General features: G+C 47.9%; 1 protein-coding gene across 3 annotated transcripts in view; it reads left to right on the forward strand.

Annotated features, from left to right (window-relative positions):
• ddr1 (discoidin domain receptor tyrosine kinase 1) overlaps window positions 1-18,854 on the forward strand; it is a 37,870-nt gene extending 19,016 nt beyond the window's left edge. The window contains exons 5-19 of one of the 3 annotated variants that reach the window (XM_031576360.2): window positions 314-461; window positions 668-770; window positions 2,885-3,071; window positions 7,021-7,270; window positions 8,139-8,294; window positions 8,736-8,795; window positions 10,630-10,793; window positions 11,084-11,291; window positions 12,409-12,522; window positions 13,151-13,452; window positions 14,928-15,055; window positions 15,303-15,500; window positions 15,837-16,101; window positions 16,315-16,464; window positions 16,614-18,854. In XM_031576360.2, coding sequence (XP_031432220.1) covers window positions 314-461; window positions 668-770; window positions 2,885-3,071; window positions 7,021-7,270; window positions 8,139-8,294; window positions 8,736-8,795; window positions 10,630-10,793; window positions 11,084-11,291; window positions 12,409-12,522; window positions 13,151-13,452; window positions 14,928-15,055; window positions 15,303-15,500; window positions 15,837-16,101; window positions 16,315-16,464; window positions 16,614-16,754 — 2,574 coding nt within the window. In that variant the 3' untranslated portion in view covers window positions 16,755-18,854. The remainder of the gene's footprint in view (window positions 1-313; window positions 462-667; window positions 771-2,884; window positions 3,072-7,020; window positions 7,271-8,138; window positions 8,295-8,735; window positions 8,796-10,629; window positions 10,794-11,083; window positions 11,292-12,408; window positions 12,523-13,150; window positions 13,453-14,927; window positions 15,056-15,302; window positions 15,501-15,836; window positions 16,102-16,314; window positions 16,465-16,613) is intronic. The other 2 variants (XM_031576362.2, XM_031576361.2) reach the window with 2 other exon arrangements.
• The last annotated feature ends 44 nt before the right edge of the window (window positions 18,855-18,898 follow it).

Consider the following 18,898-nt stretch of genomic DNA (forward strand, 5'->3'; position numbering starts at 1 on the left):
CAAGCACATCCTTGCCTTATCCCTGTCTTTGATTATTCTGCCGATGCAACCCTTATTGTAATTTCTTATATGTAAGCCCTTCTCTAAACCCCTCTGCTCCTCTCCACCAACTAAAGGAGTTACTCACCAAAGTTGCAGCAGCAGTTTTGACTTGCCTGTAATTATACAAATATATTTATTTATACACATCAAGTTGGTGCTATCATTAAAATGTGTTCTTATTAAAGTAATAGGTGAAATGTAATCTGTGACCTTAGCGTTTGCTAGAACTGTGTGTGATGCTATGTGTTGCTCTTGCTATTTGCCCCCTCAGGTGATCTCGGGGAATGAGAACACTTACGACGTGGTCCTCAAAGACCTGGGCCCACCCGTTGTGGCCCGTATGTTGCGCTTCCACCCCCTGGCCGACCGGGTCATGAGTGTGTGTCTGAGGGTGGAGCTCTATGGCTGCCTGTGGAATGGTGAGGGATCCTTCAGGGCCAATCAGACGGCTTGTCAGAGGTCACATGTTATCATCAAAAAGCCACAAAGCTTATGTGGCTGTTGTTAGTGTAGGAGTTAAAAACTGTATTTATAGACAAGCTTAATGCAGGACTAAGACGTTGATGTGCTTTGATGTATGGGTATTTGTGTGTGAATGTATTTGTGCGTATGTGTCTTTCTTCAGATGGTCTGAAGGCCTACACAGCTCCAGTAGGGCAGGTCATGCACCTCTCTGGCTCTCCTGTCTATCTAAACGACTCCACCTATGATGGCAGCATCGAATCAGGGTAAGTGGTCAAAATATGCAGATGCATGTGTCTGAATTGGTACGCACACACACACACACACACACACACACACACACACACACACACACACATTCTCACACACACGAGCAACAAGTGGTTGCTCATGTCTTGTTCTCCCTCAGCTCAACAGTCATCAACATCAATGAGCCATCCACCATCACACAGTCATTTAACTTATATGGGCTGACTACACTTCATGTTTACGATTCAAGTTCTTTTCCTGTTCAGTTCTTGGAATGCCACTTGCCAACTACTTAACAACTGTCCAGCAGCATTGACAAAGACAAGGCTTCGGTCCCACTGAAAACAAGCACCAAAGCCCGCCCTGGTGTCTGTTAACCACACATTTTGCAGGCTAAATGAAGTGCATGTTAGGTTTCTGCTTGTGACTGACACAGGACACATGAGGGTGAGCTCAGAGCCAAGAGTTTAGGGAAATGCAGAGCAGCCTCTGCCAGCACTGACTCCTCTCCCAGCGTACTGGCACCTGGCAGGCATCCACCTCACTCATGCCCCCTTGCTGCAGCTGGCACTGGCCGCCTGGTGCCCACGTCCACGGCCTAGACCTGGTGTTGTTCCTCCGGCTGTTAGGGGTAGCGGGACAGAAACCTCCGCCCTGCTGGCTGAAGCCGGGGGCTCTCGCTCGCCTTAGCTCTGTCGGGGCTGCGTTGTCACAGGAGGCTAATTGCAGCCATATGCGCGTTTTAATGGGCCATAAATGTTTGCGTTAGCGAGTGAGCTAACGTTTTGAGACGCTAGCCAGACGTGACCGGCGCACATGTGCGCGTGAGAGAGGTCCATTTGGTGACCCGCATCACGATCTCTTGCCGTGAGAGTGTCGAGAGTGCCATCTGGGGTTGTGTTTGTACGCGGTGTGGGAACTGAAAATATATAAGTATGAAAGTGTGTGTGTGTGTGTGTGTGTGTGTAAATGTAAATCTTTGAGTCTGTTCTATGTCCATATCAATAGGTGTGGGTGTGCCAGTGTAAGTTTAAGCAGTGGAACTGTAAAACCTGCTGTTGCTCTATTCAGAATACGCATTAGTATGTGTTTCCATTGGGCAGAGCTGGATCAAGTTTGTGATGGAATGCCATAATGCGTATGTGATTGTGAGGAAGGGGAAATGGTCTTTGTTGGTTTCCTGAGTGTTAGGTGCGGTTTGTTGGCCAGGCCCTGCTGTGTGATGTGCTGGCATGAGTTAGTTCATGCAGCACATGCAACTCCTGTCAGTTTTCAATATCAGTTCAAAGGAGCTACAGACCAACTCAGTCTGCACCTCGGAAACGTTTTCAGCTTTGTGACTCTGTTAAGGGCCAGTTAACTTTCAAGTGTGGGTTTTGTTTTTCCCTTTTGTGGTGATGTGCTTTTCACTTTTGTCAGTTTCTGTCCAATAATCAATATGTTTTTCTTTATCCGTGAGGTATAATTTGGCTTGGTGTTATTTTCTCAGTCTTAGATGTCCCGAGGCTAGCTTTCTTTGGGCTTGTCAGTGGGAGGCATTTCAGTCAGCCGCAGGACGAGTCCGCTGAAGCGAGTCCTGTCTCACGTCTGCTCGTGGCAGTGCAGGGCTGCTCATAGGGAAAAGGAGCGTGGGTCATTTGTTTTATTATGTTTTCAGAAATGTAGGACTTTCTCTTGGATATTCTACATTGTGGTCGGTGGTTAGTATTACTGGCTGTGAGACTGCTGGCCAGCACTTGTAGGGTTTGAAGCTCAAGGCAGCTGGGATACAATCACCCAGCTGTTCGTGCTGTTCGGTTGGTGAAATGGGTAAAATGAGTACCCGGTTTTACCCGCCTGGGAGAGGTATCTGTGGTATCCTGGATTAGCCACAGGCTCTGGCATTCCAGTCGAAGGGTAGTTACCAAAACAAACCGAAAAATTAAACAAAACTGTGCACCACAGCTGTGTACCACGAATCTGAACATTCTCTCCTCTTTGGATTTTTACAGTAATGGTGTTGGATGCTGACCCCTCTCTCTAACGTGCGCAAAGCTGGGTCAGCATTGGGATGTGTCTGAATGTGTGTGTGTGTGGGTGAGCTTTTTGTGTGTTTGTGTATTTATTTGTATCATTCCCATCCTGTGTGCAGGGTCCAGTTCGGTGGTCTGGGCCAGCTGATTGATGGCGTGCTGGGTGGGGATGACTTCTCGGAGAGCAAGGAGCTGCGCGTGTGGCCGGGCTACGACTACCTGGGCTGGAGCCGCGAGGCGCTGGGCCAGGGCAGCGTGGACATCGAGTTCCACTTCGAGAAGACGCGCACCTTCCACACCATGCAGGTGAGCCCTCAGCCCGGTACCCACATAGTGTCTATATCTACGTCCATTTTGTTTGTGTGTTGTTTGTATTGTTGTTTGTGTCGGGTTATCTCCTTATATCAACCCTGGGCCCACAAGCATATTTCTGTGGCCATTTGTGTTGCATGTGTGCTTCTCTGTGTCTATGTGTGTGTCTGTGTGTGTGTGTGCATGTGTATGTGTGTGTCTGTGTATGTGTGTGTCTGTGTGTGTGTATGTGTGTGTCTGTGTGTGTGTCTGTGTGTGTGTTTGTGTGTGTGTTTGTGTGTGTGTCTGTGTGTGTCCTCCTCACTGCCTCTCGGTGCTCTCCACTCCTCTCTCCTTCTCCCCCTGTGCTTTACACTCCTCCTCTGCTCCTCTGCTCCTCTGCTCCCTCGTCTTCAGAGAGGCGCAGGACCAGTGCCTCCCCCTCGGGACTCCTTTACGAGGCTCACTAAATGAGGGCTTTGGGGAAGCAGAGCTGTCAGAGCACTGCTGTAAATCCTGAGCGCTCCTTTAGCGAGCCTCAACAAACAGAGTCCCTCATCCGTCGCCCAAACCCTAACGAACCGAATGACCGTAGCCACTTTGAACACAGGGAATGGGGGGGAGGGAGAGAGGAAGACATAGACAGAGAGAGAGAGAGAGCGGGCGAACTCTTATTATTGCGGCTGTAAGTGACTGTCTAACTCTCAGTTTGTGGAGCTTCATCTTGTTTTGTTTTGTGATGTACTCCGCGGCTTTCACAGTTGGCTGGCAGAGCGGCAAAACCACAGCAGCCATAGTCCCTCCCGAAGAGAATAGCAGTGGCCCTGTCTCTTTGTGCCGCGCTATCATGCAGACGCTCCCCTGGGTGCTGCTCCCCTGGCATCCTACAATTAGAGCCCCCGAGGCTTCTATTAATATTTGATTTGCTTCCAGGGCTTATTTGTTTTGACTCGGGCTGCCCTGACGGATGGCTGCTGGACCCCGCCTCGGTTGTTTTGGTTCTGGTCACAGCTCATCTTCTTGCGGTTGGCTGAGTGGGCTTTACAGGGGGGTACAGTTGTTGAGTAAGAGAATTGATTTGCCCTTTTCCCATCAGTGTTTTCGCCTGAACATTCGGCCCCTATCCCTCGCAGTGAGGGGCAGACGCATCAAAGGTCGTCCTGATGGATTTAGTTGTTGTTTGGTTTTAGCAATAATGTAGTCATTGTATTTATGGCTTTGGCAACATTCCTGTAATGTTTTTGGACTTCACAGAGCTTCCTGTGTTTTCCATGCATTTTCACTCCTCTAAGAGTGTCTAGTGGTTGTTCCCATGGTGGCAGTATTCAGGTCCAACTCGTTGTTTTCATCATTTTTTCTTTCTCTGTAACTCTCATGCTCTCTGTCCACTTTCTTTCCTCAAGCCTTGTGAAACATCTTTGCAATCATTCCTGTACTCTTTCATTTTCTTTTTCCTTCTTTTCTCGTTGCTCTCCTGTGTCTTTGCTGGAGCTGGAGCTGGAGCTGGTCTGCCTCCCCTTTAGTCCCCCTGTGAGAGCCTCTTACTGCCGGCGCTGCTGCTCTGCTGCTCTGCTGTTTCCCCTTCAGTTTTCCGACTGCTTTCCCGAAGCGTGTTCACCAGTACTCCCAGCTGCCATTCCCATGGGCAGGACCAGGGATCAACCCAATGTCTCAGAGTGCAAATAAATATGCGCAGGAACCTGGCTGTCAAATGTAAAATGTGTGTGTGTGTGTGTGTGTTTCTGTGTGTGTGCGTGTCTCTGTGTGTGTATGTGTGAGTGCGTGTGCGTATCCCTGTGTGTGTGTGAGTGTGTGTGTGTGTGTGTGAGTGTGTGTGTGTGTTTGTCTCCTGGGAGGTTGCATATTACTCAGGGTTTGTTGACTTATTAGGGCCTGTCTTGATAGAGGGGGTTACGTGTTGACCTGTGCAAGAGGCTCCCCTGTTTTTTTTTTTGGCTTGTCTAAGAACAGCTGCTCGTGCTGTGTGTGTGTGTGTGTGTGTGTGTGTGCGTGTGTGCGTATGCAAGCACATGTGGCCTTGGTTAAGATGTTGGTCTAACAGCTAGTGTCAGGTTAATTGCTAACCTGTCAAAGGAATTGTTACATACCCCACTCCCTCTCTCTCTCTCTCTCTCACACACACACACACACACACACACACACACACACACACACACACACACACACACACACACACAGTATGTTTACCACACCCTATCTTTCACTTTTCTCTTCCTCCTCTTTTTCCTGCCCTCTCCATCGTTCTGCCCATTCTGAAGTAAGAGTCATGTTTTCTCTCTTTCTTCCTCTCTGGAGTAGCGTCGCCACTGCCTCTTTCTCTCTGTTTCTCCTCGGTTCTCTTTCTCTCTCTTTCTCCATGGTTCTCTTTCTCTCTGTTTCTCCACAGTTCTCTCTCTCTCCATTTCTCCACGGTTCTCTTTCTCTCTGTTTCTCCACTTCCTCTTTGTCTCTGTTTCTCCACGGTTCTCTTTCTCTCTGTTTATCCAGAGTTCTCTTTGTCTCTGTTTCTCCACGGTTCTCTTTCTCTCTGTTTCTCCACAGTTCTCTTTCTCTCTGTTTCTCCAGAGTTCTCTTTGTCTCTGTTTCTCCACGGTTCTCTTTCTCTCTGTTTCTCCACAGTTCTCTTTCTCTCTGTTTCTCCACGGTTCTCTTTCTCTCTGTTTCTCCACGGTTCTCTTTCTCTCTGTTTCTCCACTTCCTCTTTCTCTCTGTTTCTCCACAGTTCTCTTTCTCTCTGTTTCTCCACAGTTATCTTTCTCTCTGTTTCTCCACTGTTCTCTTTCTCTCTGTTTCTCCACAGTTCTCTTTGTCTCTGTTTCTCCACGGTTCTCTTTATAACCAGTTCTCTCCAGCCCTTTTTACTATTAGTCTAAGTGAGCCATCATTACATAAACACTATCACTACTGTACAAATGATTTTCTTTCTCTACTCTGAGTAAGCATTCACCTCTGGTGTCTCAGTAAAGACAGATGAAGTTATATACTCTCTCTCCCCCTTCCTCTCTGTCCCTCGTAAAATTATACTTCGGAAAACTTTTCTCTTATGGGACACCAGTACATTTTTCCCCCCTCTCCAAAGTCTTTGATTTACAACACTGTCTTCTTTGTCTCTCCCTCTCTCTGTGTCTCCTGCTTGGAGGTCATGAAGAGAAGGGAAGGCTTAATACTTCCTTTGCTCTCACCAGATCCAGGTATCTACTCACAGATTATCTAAAGCAAAAATGAACAAACGACCAAAATGATCTTGTAGAAATGTCATGTAATATAGTATGGAGGCATCCCGCATTCACAGGCTCCCTCTGCTCTCCTCCGTCTCCTTTAAACTCTCTTTTCCATAAACTACAGGTAGAGCGGTAGACTTCCTCCACAGCAATTTAATGTTGCCTATCCCTTGAGCTCTCGTTTTGGTTGGACCATAACTCTTTCCCTCCCTCTCTTGTCTCCACTGTCTTATTTTTCTTTTGTTGAAACTACCTTTCCAACTTCCTCTCCCCATCTCGTATCTGGTGTTATTTATTATTTATTTTGAAGTAGCCAGCCCAGCCAGTGTGATTACCCCGAGGGCCTGTTTGTGTGGGGGGTTCTCAGCTGCTAATGATCTCCTAATAATAAGGATCAGCGTTATCAAAGCATTCTCATTCCATTTTTAAAGCCTTAAATCAAGAAGTGTTTGAAAAGCTGTGCTGAAGATGGGTTTGCATTCACAGTGTTTTTTCAAAATGAATTTAACTTCTTGAAGCTCTGTAAATGCGAAGGATCGTCTAAACGGGCAAAAGCCTCTTATCATGAAAGCCAGACTTCCCCAGTGTAGGAGCCTCAGAACATCTAAAAGTTTAATCTCTGCTCCCCCCCCCCCATCTCTCTGTCTGTTTCTGTCTCTCTCTCTCTCTCTCTCTTCTTCTCTTCTTCTCCCCCCTCCACCTCTCCTCCCTGTCTCTCCCAGGTCCACAGTAATAACCGTCACTCCCAAGGCGTCCGCGTCTTCAACAAGGTGGAGTGCGTGTTCAAGCCTACGCTGCTGCAGCCCTGGTCGTCGCCGCCGCTCACCCTCCTGGTGCCCCTGGCCGACCTGAAGGACCCCTCCTCGCGGCCCATCTCCCTGCCGCTGGGCGGGCGGCCCGCCCAGATCCTGCGCTGCCAGTTCTTCTTCGCCGACCACTGGCTCCTCATCAGCGAGATCTCCTTCTACTCCGGTGAGTGTGCTCCACCCTAAAGTTTCTCCCCTCACCAGATACTGCTGCCAGGACTGGGGCCCCCTCCGCACAGCCCCCCGGCATGAGGGAGATGGGTGTGGGCCAACACAACGGGACCTCCACAGCTGTTCCGGCTGCCACGCTGCTGATGGAGGGGCTGTTGGCCTGAGGGGCCGGGCCCCGCAGAGAAATGAGCTCATCGGGGCCAAAAGCAACATCGGATTGGAGCGAGATTGGCTTCATGGCAGATTTGATTCATAGAGACACTTTAATGATGGCAAGGGCCTGGGATGACCACAAGTGTCCTCTGATGAGGCGCAGATTTATGATTGACAGCCAGGCTGCGCAATCCGAGGCGGGTCGTAAGTCAAGTTAATTGGCAGTTGAGTAAAGGGAGTTGCCACTTACGGCGATGGTTTGACGCTCATAAAAGGAGTTTCCACTGACCAGAGCTGGTTGACACATCATGTCTCTGCTGACTCTGCTGCTATGTGTGCTGTGTGAGAAAGAAGGCCTCACTTATTGACCACTCACACCAGAGTAGCGACCATAAACACGGCTGTTTGTTTCCCATCGGTATTGTGAATTAAATCAGGCATTTTTATAGCCTGTTTTTAATCATGCTCGGACAGCCACAGGATGCTACTATCGCTGGTGATGAACAACAGTAACGCGTAGCTGCAGTATCCACTGCCTGACACCTCAGATCTGGACGTGTTTATGTGTCCGATTGAAGGATTAGTGTGATCTAGCAGATTTCTGCATGGGCAAGGCGAACCTGATCGGTGCTTGTGTAGTAACGAGGATCCTAGACAAGATCTCTGTTACATATGTGAACCTAATCTTTCTGTCTCTGTCTCTTTCTCAGAGCCATATGTAGGGGATCTGTCTGAGACTGCGTCTGCTCCTCCAGTACCTCCTCCTGTTCCCCCCTCCACCACTCCCTCTCCTCATCCTGGCATCCCCACCTCCCCACGGCCCTCTCTCACTCCGGAAGCATCCAACCGCACCAGCGAGCCCACCGGTGAGTCCAAATCCTTTCGCCCCGATGTGTCTGCATGATTGCACCATGGGTGTGAGTGTGTGTGTGTCTGTATGTCTGAGTCTGTGTGTGTGTGTGTGTGTGTGTGTGTGTCTCAGTCTGTGTGTGTGTGTGTGTGTGTGTGTGTGTGTGTGTGTGTGTGTGTGTGTGTGTGTGTGTGTGTGTTTGAGCCTTTCACTTATAAAAGCAATGGAGGAAGACCAACCGCTGTGTACCATTAGCTCTGTTTCCCATTTACTTTTCACTGTACCTTTTAAAATCACCACCTCCTCCTCTCAAATCCTGGCTCCTACTGTTACACACCCTCCATTCGTCCTGCACTTTAACTCTTCTCTGTCTCTCTTTTTTCTCTTTCTGCCTCTCTCCCCCCACCTCTTTCACCATCACTTTCTCCTCTTGGCGTCTCATCCCTCGTTCCACCAGACCCCCCCACGACAGCCACCCAACCAGAGATGAACAGCACGGTCAACGAGGCGATGGCAGGTGAGACCAGAGACAGAGAGAGCTGGGAGATGAGCAAGAGAAAGAGAGAGAAAGAGAGACAGAGAGAGAGAGAGAGAGAAAAGACTGGAGAGAGACAGAGATTCGGTCTGTTAGTGTAGTGGGCCCCCTGTTCTGCAGACGGATGAGAAATGGCTTGGCATTGCCACGGCTTGTCTGTGGTGGTCCTGGGTGTTCTGTGTGCAGGCCTGCAGCAGATGGCATCTCTTCATGTGGTCTCTCTCTAAGTGCACGTTTCTCCAAGCCCGCTCAGCCTGTGCGTACTAGCTCCAGAGCATAGGGTTGCACTGTATCCAGTGGTGTCTGTGGTTGTGCGTGTGTGTGTGTGTGTGTGTGTGTGTGTGTGTGTGTGTGTGTGTGTGTGTGTGTGTGTGTGTGTGTGTGTGTGTGTGTGTGTGTGTGTGTGTCTGTGTCTGTGTCTGTGTCTGTGGTTATGTGTGTGTGTGTCTGTCTGTGGTTATGTGTGTGTGTGTTTGTGTGTGTGTGTCTGTCTGTGTGTGTGTGTGTGTGTGTGTGTGTCTGTGGTTATGTGTGTGTGTGTGTGTGTATATACACGAGACAGAGTGAGAAAAAAGAGACAAGAAAAAAGGTTGCTGGAGTTTGTGTGGACAGACATCGCATGATTTTTGTCTGTTTGGAAGTGTCTTGTGATTGCATGTTGTGTGGTGGTGTCTGTAGTTGTGTGTCTGTGTGTGTGTGTGTGTTTGTGTGTGGTGGTGTCTGTAGTTGTGCCAGGGGGGGATTCGCATGTTGTGAGTGTAATGCGTCAGTGGTTACTTTGCATGTAATGTTGTGGTTTTGGCATGTAGACGAAGCATTCCATGCAAGCTCTTCAAGTGTCTGTGTTCTTCAAGGGTAGCTTGAGCACAAGGACAGAGAGTGTCGGTGTTTCATCCTCCTTATTGGTTGTCATTTTTTATTAAGTCACATTCTTTCCCTTCTTTTATTTACTCGATTTGTTCTCATGGGACCACACATTCAGCAAAAACAATTTCATCTCTCTTGTTTTCATAATTAAATGACTGTTACACTACAAAGTATTCTGGAATGAAGTGGTAGCCCCTTATAATGTAGCTCTCCAGAGAGTGCAGGGATTTCAAAGCCATATTAATGAGGCTCTGGGCCATCAGAAGGTCATTCCCAGCCAATAAGTCTCCCATTTGCTTTAGTGTGTTTATCTTGCTGCAGCAACATTAGTGCAGCAGGAAGCCTCATGGCCACAAATAGGGTGTAGTTCTCTTAGTGGGATGGATATGTTTATCTGCTGGCTCAAACAGCCCTATATGCACTTTTATGTGGCAATCACCACAAAGCATAGCACTAATTGGTGTAAGATCAGTCAACAAAGACACTCTCAGACAACAAGCACAACACACACACACACACACACACACACACACACACACACACACACACTTAGCAGGGAGTTCATCTGACTGATTGGCACTCTGTTATGAGTGATAGACTGATGTTCCAGTTTCTATAGCTAAGACCCAGACAGTGTTGATATACAGACTGAATGGCACATTAACACAGACTGGCACACTGACTCACACATACATGGATTTAATGTTAAAGAAACTCATACTTAGAAAGAGAGAGGCACACATATGTAGAGGCACACACACACACACACACACACACACACACACACACACACACACACACGCTCACTCACTCACTCACTCACTTACTCACACTCTGTACATACGATCCTGTTACTCCCATTTCCCCCCACTTAACCCTCTGCCCCCGCCCTCATGCCGGACCCTCTCCTGTCTAATCCCCTCATCTCTGGTCTCATCTGCTTCTCTAGGGGTTGAGTTTGGCATGACCCCCAGGGCGGGTGTGCCCGTCGCCAAGGACGACAGCAGCAACACGGCCATCCTGATTGGCTGTCTGGTGGGCATCATCCTGCTGTTGCTGGCCGTCATCGCAGTTATCCTCTGGAGGCAGTACTGGAAGAAGATACTGGGAAAGGTCAGGGAGGGCAGGAGTCTTTGAATGCTTGTGTGTGTGTGTGTGTGTGTGTGTGTGTGTGTGTGGGGGGGGGGGGGGGGGGGGGGGGGGGGGGTGGGGGGGGGTGGGGTGGGTTGTCTGTTGTTCTGTGTGTATACTGTATGTGTCTGTGCAGTTTGGTTTTTATTAATCTTCTGATTGAAGTAGTTGAGATACTTTCTCAAAGTAGTTTATGTGCTGGCTATGCAGTAGACTGGTTGTGTTTGTGTGTATACATGTATGTTTACAGGAAACCTTCTCTTCTCCCTTAGGCCCAGGGCAGTCTGTCCAGCGACGAGCTGCGTGTCCACCTCTCCGTTCCCGCCGACAACGTGGTGATCAACAACACGCACAGCTACTCCAGCCGCTACCAGCGCATCCACACCTTCCCCGACGAGAGGGAGCGCGAGGGCGAGGGCGAGGGCGAGTACCAGGAGCCCAGCGCCCTGCTGCGGCCCCGCGAGGACTGTGACAGCACAGGTGAGCCCCACTCAGGGTCTGGGACGAGGCTGGAACACACGGACACATGCTCCGCTTTCCACTAGATCGGCATAACCCAAGATGCATTGCTACAGGCATGGGTGGTCTTAGGCAAAGGTTGTACAAGTAAAGGCCATACTGACAAATGAAGTGGTAAGTTAAGACAAACATGGCCAAAGACAACGCGGCCAAGACAAACAAGGCCGGAGATCTACGCTTACATATAAGTAGACCATAGACGCCAAAATAGATAAAGCACACACCCACTGACGCTTAAAAAAAAATCATGAATGGAAACTTGGCTGATTGAAATTCCTCTCAGACTTATATGTTATATGAAGGAAGCAGCCTCAGCCCAGTCAGCACATTAAGATCCTAGTGGTGACTTACTGAGTGAAAGAAAGAATAAAGGCACATTTATTTCTTGAAGGGCACAGTGTAAAAAGAGAAGTAGGGCCTGCAGAACTGCCCGATTAAAAAGGTAATCTTGGGGGGGGGGGGGGAGTAGCATGGGTAAGGGAGCTCAAAGCCACTGCCTGAGGCCAGACACAAAAGCCTTATTGTTGCTGCTGAAGGAGATAGACAAAAAAAGAGGAGGAGAGCAGTGGAAACTCAGGAAACGGGAGAGAGGGAGAAAGAGAGAGAGAGAGAGAGAGAGAGAGAGAGGGGGAGCATTCCTCCAGGTTTACAACACCACAGGGGGTTGGAATGCTGTTTGTATGCTTAATTCAAAGGACGTATCTGGCGAAGACACAAACAGACACAATACACCACACACATGCCATGTTTCTTCTTGCCTCGTTGACTTGTTAATTAACTGCCTGCCTCTGTGTTAACATTGCCTGGGACATGCTACGTCGTGCCGTACTGCCTGAGTTAACTGCATGTGCAAAATGCTGTAACTGTTCTGCTGTGTTGACCTAACGGTTGTGTTTTCTGTTGTCCTTTGTGTTGTGTCTTGTGTTTTTTTGCGTCTTCTGTTGTACTCTGTTCCGTGTTGTGGTGTGGTGTACCTTGTGTCGTGGTGTCGTGTTGTGTTGTGGTGGTATGGTATTGTTGTGTTTTGTGTTGTGGTTTTGTGTTTGGTGTGTGTGTATATGTATGTATTCCATCCCAGCCTTGCTGTTAAACAACCCAGCCTATCACCTTCTCCTGTCAGAGGCGAGGTATGTGCCCAGCTGGCTGACAAACCCCCCCAGCGCTCAGGAAAAGCCCCAGAATGTGCCCCAGGGTAAGAGGAGGGGTGAGGAGCGGGGCAGAACACACATCCTGGGGAAAGAGGAAGTGCACAAGGGCAAATGTAGCCTTAAAATAACACCACCAGATGGGTCAAAAGCACCCTTTGATCAGGGGAGCCAAGGAGGAAATAGGTGATAGGTAATGGGTGAATTATGTGATGTGTACCCAGCCAGTCTCATAATGGGGTGGTAAGAATCAGTCAGTGAAAGAGAGGCATGATGAAGTTAGAAAAGGACTTCAAATACAAGTTAAGGTTGACAAAAGTGATACAGTGAAATATAGCAATGGGGAATGAGAATGTGGTGAACATTGGGGTCAGTGTGTTGAGCATTAACATCTGTGTCTTCTGATTCATATCCATCCAACCAAGTCTGTATGTGTATTGGTGCTGTATGTTTTTGTGAGTGGTTGAGTGTGTATGCTCTAACTTACCTGGATAATCACGTCTTAAACTCATGAATGACTTATAACACTTGCTGCTTCAGTTGATAGGGTAGGTCTTTGTACAGACTCAAGTTTGTCGTTGGCTTTATCCTTCTTTCCCCTCTTTTTTTCCACCCCACCCTCCCTCCTTTGTCATCCGTCCTTCCATCCATCCACCATCCGGCTCTCCTCTACAGCCTGTGGCATCGACATGGACATGGAGAAGCTTCCACCCACCCAGGACGAGCCGCCCCCGTACCCCGGAGCCCCGCCTTACCCCCACGGCCACTCCCCTCCCCCTCCCCTGCTGCCCCCGCCGGGGACGGCCAGCGTGCCGCACTACGCCGAGGCCGACATTGTGTGCCTGCAGGGCGTCAGCGGCAACAACACCTATGCCGTGCCAGCGCTCTCCTCGCCGCCCGACTGCCCAGCGCTGCCCGAGCTGCCGCGCCACTGCCTGCTCTTCAAGGAGAAGCTGGGGGAGGGCCAGTTTGGAGAGGTGAGGACAGCCCCGACACACACACACACACACACGCACGCACACGCACACGCACACACGCACACACGCACCACACACACACACACACACACACACATCTAGACATGACATACCACAACACCCATACACACACACACACACACACACACCACACACACACACACGCACCACACACCACACACACACACACACACACACACACACACACACATCCAGACATGACATACCACAACACCCATACACACACACACACACACACACATCCAGACATGACATACCCCAACACCCGTATTCACACACACACACACACACACATCCAGACATGACCTACCACAACACCTATATACACACACACACACACACACACACGATACGTCTACACTCACACACATAAAACCACTTACACATGCATACATGCTCCCAGATCTATTCCTAGCTACATGCATAAGCACATACACACTAGGGGTGGGGAAAAAAATCGATTCTTTGATTTATCTCGATTCTCTCTAGAACGATTCTGTCTCGATTCAGAAAAGTTCATAATCGATTTTTTAATAAAAAAAAAAAAATCCATTTTGTGTTGAAATGCAAGCTGCATCGATTATTGCATTGTTCATTGAAAGTCATAATTGTGACAAGGAAAAGCTTTTTCTCTAATAAAAAATAGAGAAGGTAATTCATCTGTTGATTTTCTTTAATTATCAAACACAAAGTAGGAAGTGATTTGAAACTCTGAGTAGCAAACTCAAATGTTTTAAAAATCGACATGCATCGATAATCGTTTTATCGGTTTAGAATTGATAATCGATAATCGGTTTAGAATTGATAATCGATAATCGGTTTAGAATCGATAATCGGTTTAGAATCGAATCGTTGACCTCTGAATCGGAATCGAATCGAATCGTGAGGTGCCAAGAGATTCCCACCCCTAATACACACATACATAGGGTGCTCAGTTTGTTAAGAAAGTGCATCACACTGGAGCTTTACTTTACTACAGGAGCTCTGTGGATTACACACAGTACACACAAACCATGAATAGTTGTCCTTGCTTATGAATAGCTGGGTAGGCTGCATATAGCATATCCACTAAGTCACACAGATGAAGAGGTTTGCTGGGAGCAGTTGTGCTTTCTGGGAATGGACAGCTCCTGTGTGATTATGTGGGTGTACAGGAGACAGAAACCAAACAATAGACTGTGCCCTCCTCCCATCTCTTCTGTCCAAACCGTGCTGACATTCAGACACGTTCACAAACACCATCTATGTTGAATGTTCTCTTCAGAGGCATATATTAGCACAGAGAAAGATAGGCTGGTGTTTGTAAGAGTGGAGAGTTTAGCAGGGGGGTGTTTGGGTGACTGAAGTGTCAGAAACCAAACATTGTATTTCACCCGGTCTTAGCTTTGTTTAGTAATGAATAGAGATAGTTATAGTGGGTGTTTGTGACCAGTGTGTGTGCATGTGTTCCATAGGTCCACTTGTGTGAGATAGAGAACCCATCAGATCTGCCCAACCTCGAGTTCCCCTTCAACGTTAGGAAAGGCCGCCCCCTACTGGTGGCAGTGAAGATCCTGCGCCCAGATGCCTCTAAAAATGCAAGGTAAGTGTTTGCTTGTTTATTTGTTCAGTATATCATATCACATGCTTACTTACTTAAGTAACATCACATTATATTTGATATAGTTATTATGAAATATTTGTATGCTATTTTACTGACTGCTTACTCTTAACTACGGTCGGTCAATCTCACTCTCCCACACATGCACAGATTATATCCCATTGTTGTACTTTAGTATTACCCGTGTCCCTGTTTTGGCTGTTGTAATCACTATTGTGTTGCTCTCTAGGAATGACTTCCTGAAGGAGGTGAAGATCCTGTCTCGGCTGAAGGACCCCAACATCATCCGGCTGCTGGGCGTGTGTGTGAGCAGTGACCCGCTGTGCATGGTCACCGAGTACATGGAGTGTGGAGACCTCAACCAGTACCTGTCTCACAGGGTGATGCTTGACAAGACCGGACCCACTCACAACACACCAACCATCAGGTAATGCAAGCGCACACACACACACACACTGTAAAGGATGCTTGTACATTACATTTACACCAGTACAACACACTCATACATGCCTGTAAAGTCCAAATAGTATTCATATATTGTGTATTGAATCAGTGTATTACTACGTACCATGCTACTCTCCCAGCTTGTTAAACCTAAGATAGAGGGAGAAGAGGGGGGGGGGGGGCGTATATGTACCAGTATATATTCATCTGATTAAGTCTTGTATGTACATGTATGTAACAGTATATATATTCATCTGATTAAGTTTTGACTTTTCATTGTTTCTTTAACTCCCTTTGTGTCTGTGTCTCTCTCTCTCAGCTACCCTGCTCTAATCTCCATGGCCAGTCAGATCGCCTCTGGCATGAAGTTCCTGGCGTCCCTGAACTTTGTGCACCGGGACCTGGCGACGCGGAACTGCCTGGTCGGGGGCGAGCGTGGCGAGCCAGATGACCGCAGCGGCGAGCGTCAGATCAAGATCGCCGACTTTGGCATGAGCCGCAACCTGTACGCTGGCGACTACTACCGCATCCAGGGCCGTGCCGTGCTGCCCATCCGCTGGATGGCCTGGGAGTGCATCCTCATGGTGAGAGAGTGAGGCAGTGGTGTCGCTGAGATTGGCAGTGTAGCTAGATGTACAGTATGTGTAAGAGACGGAGACATACACACCCAATACCTCAAATAATGTTTTTTAAGGAAAATTGGCTTCTATTAATGAGAAAGTATAATGATGTGTAATGTGTAAATATATGTACTTGTGCATTATTGATGTGTTGTAGTGGCTTTGTGTGTCCTGCAGGGTAAGTTCACCACTGCCAGTGATGTGTGGGCCTTTGGAGTGACTCTGTGGGAGATGCTGAATATGTGCCAGGAACAGCCCTACTGCAACCTGACAGACGAACAGGTCATCGACAACGCTGGAGAGTTTTTCAGGGACCATGGCAGACAGGTAACCCCCCTAACCCTCCACCCACACACACACACACACACACACACACACAGGACTGGTTTGTACGTTCCTGATAGTCTGATAGCTATCTCTGTAATAGCAAAGTAGCGTAGTGTATGACTCGTCTCTGGTCTTCCCCGCTCTCTCAGGTGTATCTGTCCCAGCCGGCCGTGTGCCCTCAGGGCCTGTATGAGCTGATGCTGAGCTGCTGGAACAGAGACTGCAAGCTGCGGCCCTCCTTCGCCCACATCCATGCCTTCCTCACCGAGGACGCCATGAACATGGTGTAGAGACAACGAGAGGCAGACGGAAAGAGAGAGACAGGAGAGCGTGCAGAAAGACACTGTATACGACACCTCCAACAGTGCCTCCACCCTCTATCCTCCACCCAGACGAACAGAAGCAGAGGGAAGGGCTGAAAGATTGGGCACGCCTCTTCCACTCTTTCCCTGTCAGAGGGAGGCAGAGGGAGAGGCGGCACTCACACCCTTCCCCTGTCCTCTGTGCTGGGGGTGGAGGTGACGGTGGTGAAATGGCCTGCGAGCAGCAGGAGAGTCTCTCTTGTATAATTGTGTATTTCCTCTCGGGGGGGGCTGTGACACACCGCTGGATCGGTTCTAGTTCTACAGCACACCCCTCCCCCCAACCTACGAACATCCCATAATACTCATGAATGTATCCTTACTGACAGGTGGTGGGTCGTAACGCTAGGTGCTAGACGTAGGCCAGCATAGTACAGGTGGGAATGAATGTCGTTGCTACGCAGATCTGTCATGATCAGTTATCGCCAGTACATTTATCAGCAAATCAGCTGATTTATCAATACATCCATATACAGATTTATACTGTTTAATCATAAAATATGAGGAAATGAATGTGGCATGCTATCACACGCTAACCAAAGCATTATATCAATACTTAAAGAATGTGTACATTAACATATCATCAAAATTCAGAATATGATATTAACATTTTCTTAATACATTCATAGCTGTAGGCAAAATGTGCCAGGCTGATCAGTGGTGGTGCACTGTATTTGACAAGATTGAGGGCAAGCTTTCTGCTGTTTGGTTTATGGGTAATTCTGAAGGTGCCTCTGATTCTGACCCTTTCTGGTGGAGGATTGCTGTGGTGTTCTCATCTCAGTTCTGACCTTTTAGACTTTTACATTTTTTCATCCTGGGGAAATATTCCTATTAGTCCCAGTGTCCCTGGCTTTTTCCCCTCTTTAGTATTCCAGGCGTATTCCACGTTTAGCCCTCATGCCCCAGATTCGTGTGTCAGAGGTGTGGCTTTCAAAACCAGCCGACGACTCGGACTCAATCAGTTCAAACATTTTAGCGTAATTTCACATCTTGCCCAGCCTGACTACAAGTCTCCCAACTGAGATCAGTAACAGAGGCCAGTTACTGAAGACTAAGGACTCTGTGGTCCCATGTGGACTGATCTGGATCCACCTGGACTGGATGGGACGGAGTGATGCAGCTCCGAGCCGAGTCTCAGAGGACGATCCTCAGCTCTGCTCTCCTTCCCAGCCCTCTGATTGGACCCCTAGCGAGGGTGCCGTGTGTGTCAGTGAGACTGACCCCACATGAAGAGACGTGCGACAGGCGACACAGCTTTGAAAAAGTCGACTGGAGACGAAGAGAAGAGGAGCGGAAAAGTTGAGGCAAACAGAGGGAGCCGATTGTGTTCCTCGTAAAAGTGTCTGATCTTAAACAGGCGACTCCCTGTACGAAAATATAAACTGTTAAACAGCTGCACTTTAAAGGCCTAGGTGGTTTCCTTTTGTCCCAACACAGTGCTAAACAACAAATTGATGTTATACTCACTGACATATAAATGAATATGTATATGAATATACCTTCATTCTGAGAGATCATTGGTATGATTGCCAATATTATATTACTTACTTCACTAACAAGTGTTATTCCCCTTATGCATAGGGTTCATACTATGCGTGTGATGACTGGTGGTGGATTTGATCTGCCACTGATTGATTGATGGATACTGAAATAGCATTTGCATCCCACGGTGTAAATGTGAAGAGAGAATGTTGGTGAATGGCTGTTGTCATACAGTATGTGCTTGTTGGAAGATTTGCTTTTGATACACTGTAATCCAGTTTTTTTTTTCTTTTTTTTTATATAACTGTGTACTTACAAACACTCTGTTATGGGTTTCGATTATGTCTGTTAATGACATCTCTTTAAGACATTAAAAAAAGATGTGTAAATATTCACTGGGACAGATTCTTGTTCACTAATATATGGAAATCTTATGTTTTCTGTCTCTGGGGTCTCTGTTTCTGTGTAGAAAGCTTACTGCCTACTGATGCCATTGTCTATTTTTGGAGATGTTTTAATAAAGGTAAACTTTTTAGATCAAAATCATCATGTGAAATTTCTCCATTTAATAATATGTGAAGAGGCAT

The sequence above is a fragment of the Clupea harengus genome, chromosome 11, assembly GCF_900700415.2.
Source record: "Clupea harengus chromosome 11, Ch_v2.0.2, whole genome shotgun sequence".
In the NCBI taxonomy this organism is placed as follows: Eukaryota; Metazoa; Chordata; class Actinopteri; order Clupeiformes; family Clupeidae; genus Clupea; species Clupea harengus.